The sequence below is a fragment of the Bison bison genome, unplaced genomic scaffold (assembly GCF_000754665.1).
Source record: "Bison bison bison isolate TAMUID 2011002044 unplaced genomic scaffold, Bison_UMD1.0 scf7180017864184, whole genome shotgun sequence".
Lineage (NCBI taxonomy): Eukaryota > Metazoa > Chordata > Mammalia > Artiodactyla > Bovidae > Bison > Bison bison.
This window is the reverse complement of record NW_011494756.1, coordinates 1,114,572-1,123,085: the sequence shown is the minus strand read 5'-3', so window position 1 is coordinate 1,123,085 and position 8,514 is coordinate 1,114,572. Positions and strand designations below refer to the sequence as shown.

Genomic DNA, 8,514 nt, shown 5'->3' with positions numbered 1-8,514 from the left:
GCCCACTGGGAGCACGTCTCACTCTAAGTGGGCTGAGCGGGGGCTACAGAAGGGCTTTATTTTCAAATAAATAGGTGCAAGAACTGTTATTTCTGTCAATAATCACTAGGTTCTTCCCGGCAAAGTGGCTGGGGAGGGGAAGTCATACCCCGTCTATTTTTGCAGGCTTCAAAAAAGCCCATCTCGGACTCCTTAAAGTTACTCTAAGCCTCTGCTGTCAATGTTTTTACCCACTGGGTTTTGGACGTTCAAGTTCCTCTCCCCTTCCACGCTGGCCTCCAGGCCTGCCCACTTCCTGGCAGGGTGAGTCAGAGAAAGCTCACTCTTCTCTGGCTTCCGGCAGCCAGCAGACCAGCCCATTCCTGATCCTCCCAACCCGTTTCTGATTTTTTTTCATCCTTAGTCCTTCAGTTGAGACCCCCGCCCCCGACCTTCCCTCCTCCGGGGAGGCGGGTGCACAGTGTTCTTTTTTTGTCTAGTGCTGACAAGAAGACCGTCCTGTCCTGGTCTGAGCCCTGTGGCCCACTGCCCCCCAGCCCTGCAAGACTCGCCCGGCTAAGGTGAGTGGCCGCCTGGCTCCCGGGAGGCCACAAGGAACTTCTGCCGGCCCAGGAAGCCCCAAGTAAAGGCACCCCACTTGTTCAAGCCGGGGTGCAGCCACGTCCTTTGACATCAGAGCCCCACTTAAGCTTGTCGATATTCAGTGGAACCAGGGGCCCCTGAGCCCCACTGTGGAGCGCTGGGCCCGACTCCCTCTTCTTAGCCTCTCTGACCCTCACCGCTGCGGCCGCGTGCACCTGCACCGCCTGCCCCGCCCCGGGCCGGCGAGGGGGCTGGCCCGCGCTCACCTTTGCACGTCTTCCCGTCCGGCTGCAGCGTGAACCCCACAGGGCAGCTGCAGCGCACGCCGGTGGCTGTGTCCTTACACGTCCGGTCGCAGCCTCCGTTGTTCACCGCACACGTCTCTGAGGAGGGAGACAGGAAGACAGGGTCTCAGTCTCCTGGGACAGAAGCCTCCTGCCTTTCCTCACCCGTGGGTGGGGAGGTTTCCTGAGACCGGAGACCTGAGTTCGAATTCTAGCGGTGGGGGACTCTCTGAACCTCAGGCTACCCATCTGTCAAATGGGAGAATGACACCACCCCTGCCTGAGATGACGGCAGATGGGCAAGCTTTGCAAACTGCAGGAGGCTGAGCCCACAGGGTTAATACCACTAGCGGGGGCCAGAGCAGCGATGGGTCCGGCTGGGAGTTAACCGCCCAGGGACACACTCCTAAAAACCCTTGCCTTGCCTGGATTCAGACTCCAAATCCAGACTGGCTGTTACTGGGGTTCCCAAGCTCGTCTCAGCCATGGAGCGGTTTGGGGCCCTGGCCGTGGAGATGCAAGGGGAGGTTCCCAGGGCCCACACACCATCCGTCACCTTGACAAGGCTCTCAGCCCCACATCTGTTCTCACTGAGCGATAAGCCCGAGGTGTCTGGTTTTTGTCCACTTGAAGCTAGTCTAGTGATTTTTGTTTTTCTTTTTTCTTTTGCAAATTCAAAGGGGCTGGAGTGGCTGGGGGCATCACGGAGGTCACTGAGCCTGTCGTACGGTGAGAGTGAGCCTCCCCAGGCCCGGGGAAGGGGCTGGCACACCCGGGTCCCTGGGGCACACGGAGGGGCCTAGTTCCCGGGACCCTGGGCCTTTCAGTCCAGGTTTCTTCCTGGGCATCTGGCACCCTTTGGTCTTGTGGGAACTGTGCCTGAGTGGGCGTCCCTCTCCTCTGTGCGGCTAGGAAGTGAAATGCTGAGGGCATCTGCTCATATAACCGGAAATCCCCTGCCTGCCTACTGTGGCTCCCCCCGGGGGCCTGGCCCCAGTGGCCTCTTCCCTGAAGTTTCTCCCAACCGGTTTATTCTGTCTGTCCTTCCATGGTGCCTGCATTCCTGCAAGTGGCCGTTGGCTCTCTGCAGGAGGAGTCTGGGGATGACTGCGTACAGGAGTCCCTGCTGCTAATGCCTTTCCTGTGAACTTCACCTTTTGGGGGTGGGCGGAGCAGGGAGAGGAGAAAACCCAGCTTTCTCCCTGTGTGCATGTGATTCTGCGGGGCGGTGCCAGTGGGGGTCATCCTGAACACCCTGAACTCAGGGGCTGCGCCCTGCTGGGGGCCACCAGACCTGCTCCTTGACGCTAAAGTCTACACTGTGAGAGAACGAGCTGTGGCGACTACTGAAAGGCTGGTCTCCTGGCTCTGACCCTCCCCAGCCTTTCGGCGTTGTCTCCACACAGCCCGGCCCCCAGCTGGCTGGGCGCGGCGTCCACCTCCTTGCTGTGGAGTGTGCTGCCCGCTGCCTTGGAGGCCTCCTGTCTGCTCACGGTTCAATGCCAGCTCACAAGGAGCCTCCTGAGGCCCAGATGCAGAAAGGAGGCCCTTGCCCCTCACCCCGCTTTGCTCACGCAGGCTGACCTCAACGTTAGCAGGGGCTGAGCTCTGCGCCGCGTACACCGCCTGGGCCCTCCCGTCTCCCCACCCACCTGCCTCCTGGGGCCAGGGGATGCGGGGCGGCCAGGGGGTGCCTCTGACTCTGTCATTCACTGAGTGACCCAGGTAGGCCAGACCTTGGGGCTCTATCCCAGCACCCACGCCTGGCGAGGGACGGGAGCCTTCTGTCCCCAGGGCCAGGTTGGGGTCAAAGAAACCCCACCCTCAGCAGCACCCAGCCTGGGGCCCAGCCTGCGGTAGTCGCTTAACAAATGTTAGTTTCCTCTCCTGAGGTTACAGAGGGAAAATCCCGCTTCCTGCTCTCAAACCCAGAACCCAGGTACCCCCGCCCCCCAGTGCCTTTCTTGCCTTCAGAACCCCTCTCTGGAGAGGGCATAGACAGCCTGTTTTCTGGGTGCGGGTGGCCAAGGCCCAGGCCTGGGAGAGGCGGGGGGAATACCGGGAGCGGGAAGGGGGCAGCTGGGAGGCCTCACGCGGTGTCAGTGGGAGGACACCTGGGCGGCTCCATGGTGGCGGAGGTGCGATGCGCCGTGGGCACTGGGGGCTGTGGCCCCGAGAACAGACCCCTCAGTGGCCCCTCTCCTCTAGACCACCGCCCCACTCGGGGCAGCCAGTGCCTTGGGGCTCACAGGGTAAGGCTAAGAGCCGGCATTCGCTCTGGGCCTTCTCTGCCGGGCCCTGTGCCGGGCGGGGAGCAGTGAGCAGAGCGAGCAGCCAGCCATCAGCCTGTCCACGCAGGGACCTGCCCCTGCCCCTTTTCTGCTGTGCCCACCCATGTCCTGAGGTTCATGTACACTGCTGAGGGGGAGACATACGGAAAAGCTGACAGCAAGGCACAGCCAGTCCTTTGGGCGATACGGTGGGGGCCGGGGACTGACAGGCTGGCCTGAGCGGGACTGAGAGCTTCATCCCAGGGGGGTTTCCAAGCAGAGGCTACCGGGTGCTCCGAGGTGGGGCTCCTGGCCTGGGTCACCCTCAGGCCCCCTGTCTCCAAGCACCTCGAAGGACAGCCTCACCTCTCTGCGCCCCAAGGCCAGGGGCTACTCAGCCTGCTGCCAGGCCACCGCTGCCTCAGACGCAGACACCAGACAGCCCTGTCTCCCCCGTGACTACAGGGTCACCCCAGCTGCAAAGGGCAAAAGGCGGCAGCAGGCTCTCTGGCCCAGGGAGCGGCTCTGGGCCAGCAGCACAGGCCGTCTCCTCCAGCTCTCACCCACCTCCCACTGGCTCCCAGGGGCCAGAAGGAGCTGGCACCTGAGGGCGCCTGCCCTGTGGTCACATCTCACCCAGGAGCGCACACAGCCAAGGAGGCTGGAGGCTAGGTGCAGGGGGCAAAGGCAAACCCCAAACCCCAGAGCGCTGTCCCAGAGTCTCGAGACTTCCCGTTGGACCCTTGAGCCCTCTGCTCTCTCCCTGCACTCGCCTCTCCAAGACAGCCACTGGGTCTTTCTAAAAGCCTCTCCTCTCCACCTGGAAGGGCCCCTCCCGGGGCGTCGCCCCGTGCAGCTGGCATCGCACTATCTCATCCTCCAACCTCCAAGGCCTCGCAGAGCCCCAGGAGCGGGGGGGCCTTTTGCAGGTGGAGGAACTGAGGCTCAGAGAAGGTGGGTACCTTTTCTAGGCAGGATTAGGCATATGATTTGTGGGACCCGGGGTGAAATAAAAATGAAAGGCCCTTGATCAAAAATCGTTAAGAATTTCAAGACAACCGAGCACTCAGCCAACCGTGGGCCCTTCTGAGGGCAGGGCCCGGGGGCGGGGGGCCCGGGTCACGCAGCACAGCCGGTGGCCCCAGTGCCTGGCCTACTCGCCAAGAGAGTGGGGAGAACTCTCACCCCACAGAGTTGGGTTGGCCACTGGGCCAGGGGGAGGCTGAGCCTGGGGTCGGGGGACTGAAGTGGGAAGGGACTTGGGGGTGAACAGCCCTCTCCAGCAGGCAGGAAAACCCAGATGGGTTAAAAGGGCAGTGTTTAGTCTTTCCCTGGGGAGCCCTGCTTCAAGCCAAGCCCTGTGACAAGCCCAGGACGCAGAGGGGGCAGACACCGGGCAGCCAAGGCGGCTGCTCGGCTGGACCTGCCCCGCAGCCCGCCCAGGGTTTGATGCGAATGGACGGTGGTATGGCCCCTTGAGTTGGCACTGCCTGGGTGCACCACCCTAGGTCTGGGGCCAAGTCCAGCCTGAAGGACCGTCTCAGCCACAGTGTAGTGGCTGAAACAGGAGGTATATAAGGGCAGAAAACACCACTCCTGATGCTGGTCCTGCGGGCTTGGGCAAGTCCCTTGACATCCTGAGAGGCTCTGAGCAGGTGAGTCAGGTTTGGCCCAGTGACCTACAGAGACGCTGCCAGCCCCAGGTCTGCCCTGACCCTTGAAGGCCCCACCCCATTGGCGGGAGCAGCCCAAAGCCCCCACTGAGATGTGTCCAGCCTGTCAGGGCTGGCCCACCTGCCTTTCTGCCCCAGGGGTCCCCTGGAGCCCACTGTGGACTCCCTGTCCTCGAACCCTCTCCCTCAGTTGATTCCTGAGCCCTCCGTGGCTCCGAACACTTTGGGGTAACAGCCACACTCCTGGGCAAGGCCCTGACACAGCTGCCAGTCTCCCTTGCTGCCCCGTCACTCTGTGTGCCGGCCCCCCAAGCCCCCGGTCACCCTGAGGCCCATCGTAAGCACTGGGGTCCCTCGCCAAGTGCCACAGTGAGGCTGACCTTCCTCATGGGCCCCCGCTAGGCCGGGGTGCTGGGTGCAGCCGCCCCAGAGCGCCCGGGCCTCTGCGGGGAGCTGGTCCCCAGGGCACAGGCTGGTGTGATGGTGACGGCCGAGTGTGGGAGTCGTGGGGGAAGGGGGGTCAGGGCAGCTAGGAAGCAAGCGATGGTGGAGGCTAGGACTGCAGGCCTGCATGGGGCGGCTCGCTGTGGGGGAGGTTTCTGTTGGTAGGACTGTCTCCCCTGAGGCACCAGGTGGGTTTGTGATTCCAGGGGCAACTCCCTTCCCACGGGCCTGCCTGGTGGGTAGGGGTTTCTCACCAGGGCTCAGAGGGCAGAATCTCCTGGACTCAAGGATGGCACCCTGTGGTCCGTGGCAGCCCGTGCCGGGGCGCTGAGGGCAGGGGAGGGCCGGCCAGGAGTGAGGTGGGCCGACCTGGGGAGGTGTCTTCATCTGGTTTGCGGGATCTTGAAAGGCCCAGAAGGGCACTGAGGTTTTGTGCTAAAGTGGGCAGCAGGGCTCACCGTGGCAGCAAGCCCCTCCCTGTCCCATGGTTCCTGCCTTTCCTCTGTAAGTGGAGGCCGCGGAGGGCAGGCATGGGGGGCCTGCATGCGGCCTCTCACTCGAGGCCCACCCTCAGCAGGGAGGGCTCACGGCTATATACCCCCAGTACAGAAGGCGCATGGGGCTTGGCGAGCGGAAGCAGCCCCAGGAAGGTCACAGGTTGGTGACCGTCCCTTGGAGCCCTGCTGCCCCTCCAGCCAGACTTGGTCCCCAGAGTGCCGGGGGCCCAGGCGCCAGGCACCCTGGTTCTGCCCGGCTCACAGGGGAGCCGTGGGCTGGCCCCAGCCTCAGTTTCCCCGCCCAGGGCCAGCAGTGCCCTTGCCGCCTCTTCTGACAGGCCCTGTCGGGCACCCCGCTCCCCATCTCGTTTGACCTCTTGACGTAGCTAAGTCGTCATGTCCCGCCCCCTTCCACTAGCCCTGGTGTGTGTGTACGCTGAGTGTGTGAGCGAGACTGTGGACGTGTGTGTGCCTAAGCTGAGGGCAGGGGCTCAGAGCCTTGCCTGGGACCCCTGCTGACCAGTGGCCGGCTGCGCTGGGCATCAGCTCAGGGACAGGGGTGAACACAGGTTCAGGGCCCAGGGCTCAGCCCTGGCTGGAGGAGGGTGCCTGCCTGGCCCTCGGGTCCCACCCTCCATCTCCCTCCAGCTGCTCCCCACTCCCTGCTGAGCCTGACCTGGGGACCTGCCTTGTGTCACCCACCTCCCTCATCTCGGGTCTACCCGAGCCCCTTCCCACAGCCAGGCTCATCCAGGCTCCGGGTCCCGCACTTTCTCTCTGGGCCAGACAGGTGCCTGCATGAAAGAGTGGGCAGCGAGGTCCTGCTCCTCCCTGGGCACCTCCTCCAGGAAGCCTTCATCCCTGCTCCAAGCGAACTAGCTTCTCCTGGGCTCCGGCTCTGATCAAAGCCCTGAGCAGTGGTGTCCCCAGAGGCTATCAGACCTGTGCCCCGTCGGGGGCTCCCTCCCAGACTTGTGACTAAACAGGTGCAGGTGGAAGAGGGGCAAGCTGTGGGGACGGGGGTGGCGGGGAGGCTCCAGTGAGGTCTGGACAAGCCTCTGCCTGATAGAAGTGCAAAGGATGGCCCCGGGTACCGAGGTACCCGAAGTGCACCAGGTACCGAGTGGCAGGCGGCAGGGCCCGCAGACACAGGGAGCCTGGGACAGGCTGCGTGTGCAGGGCCTGAGGGGCACGTGGAGGTGAGAGAATGTGTGGGTATGGGATTCAGGGGGGAGCAGGGGGTCTGGGGCGCAGGTTAGTGAAAGGACCCAGGGACCCTAGAGATGGTGGCTGCAGAAAGGAGGTGGCAGGCGGGTGACCCGAGGGGACAGAGGAGCTGGGAGGCTGGGGAGAAGGCATGCGAGCTTCGAGAGATGTGACCTCTCGGGGAGGTCACGTGTGTGGTTATAGGAGGCTGGGGACAGCACGGGGTTCGGTCTGTGCCCCCACGCCAGCCGCTGTTCCTGCCATCGCTGCACCCTGCCTGGGCTGCCCTTGGCCTTCCGGGTCTCCAGCCCTCTGTCCCCTCCTGGGGCTCTGTCAATAGCTCCCCTTACTGATTGCCGCCCTGTGTGCATGCCGGACCCCGGCACAAACGGCCCGGCCTGGCCCATCCTTGGGGTCTCCTGAGCCCAGCCGGGGAACATCCAGCCCTGTCAGTGGCAGGGGAACCTGGGTGCCCTGCCCAGAGGTGCAGGGGGGCAGGAGACGGGTGGCTGCCAGCCGTGGGGGGTACATTTCTAAGGTACCTTTCTAAGCCTCAGTTTTCTCACCAGTAAAATGGGAATTACTTTAGCGCCAACCCTCAAGGTGCTCAGGAGGTGAGGCTGCAGTCAGGGCAGGACCCCAAGGAAGTCGGGGCTAAAGGTCAGCTATGTTGTGGTCCTGGGGCCTCAAATAAGGGCGCTTCTGCTTTCCCGGGCTCTCGGGGGCCCTTCAGAGGGCAGGCTGTGAATGTGCCTTTAGGAAGGGCGAGTCCACCCGACTGGCTGCCAGGCCTACACATCTGAGCTTCATCCAGAGCCTCCGGCCTGCTCTGCTCCCGACTGAGGGCCCTGGACTCTCTATGGGCCTGGATCCTTGACCCGGACTACTGCTCACCGAGCGCATGGCCCAGGCTGGGTCTCCTCCCCACCCAGGGCTTGACTTCTTCATCTGCAGAGTGGGGACAGCTGCCTCGCAGGGCTGTGGGGGGACTCACGGGGCTGACCGGGAAGCAGAGGGCGTGGGCTCTCTGTGTGCCGACTGCCCTGGTGGGGGGCCAGGGGTGCTCACCGCTGGGGAGACTGCAGGGGCCGCCGGAAGCCCCCCTGAAGGGGGTGAGGGGGCAGGGCTTGGGGCCCCGTCCGTGGCTCCCACGCTTCCAGCTCCTGCGCTGTGCGGGGAGACTGGGGCTCCAGGGGCAAATCCAGGGATAGCGCAGCAGTAGGCTCTGCGTCAGTGGAGCTTGCAGCTGACCGATGAGCGGGAAGGGTCTGCCCAGCCCCAGTTTGGACTGTCTCTAGTCAGCAGAACCACAGCCCCTAAAAGGGCCGTATCTTAGTTCCCCATAATCCCATGTGGCAGGAAGACTTTGCAGGTGTCATTGAATTAAGGAGCTCAAGATGGGAGGTTGCCCCGGCTTATCTGGACGGGCCCCAGTGTGGTCACAGGGGTCCTTAGAGGTGGAAGCGGGAGGCCAGAGAGAGAGGCGTGGAGATACAAGCAGACTCAGAGGGGTACGGGGCTGCGGGCTCTGCAGACGGAGGAAGTAGCCCCCACGAAG

General features: G+C 63.5%; 1 protein-coding gene across 1 annotated transcript in view; it reads right to left on the bottom strand.

Annotated features, from left to right (window-relative positions):
* The window catches only part of SCUBE1 (signal peptide, CUB domain, EGF-like 1), a 131,624-nt gene that overhangs the window by 36,208 nt on the left and 86,902 nt on the right, over nt 1–8,514 (bottom strand). The window contains exon 8 of the mRNA XM_010843690.1: nt 849–965. Coding sequence (XP_010841992.1) covers nt 849–965 — 117 coding nt within the window. The remainder of the gene's footprint in view (nt 1–848; nt 966–8,514) is intronic.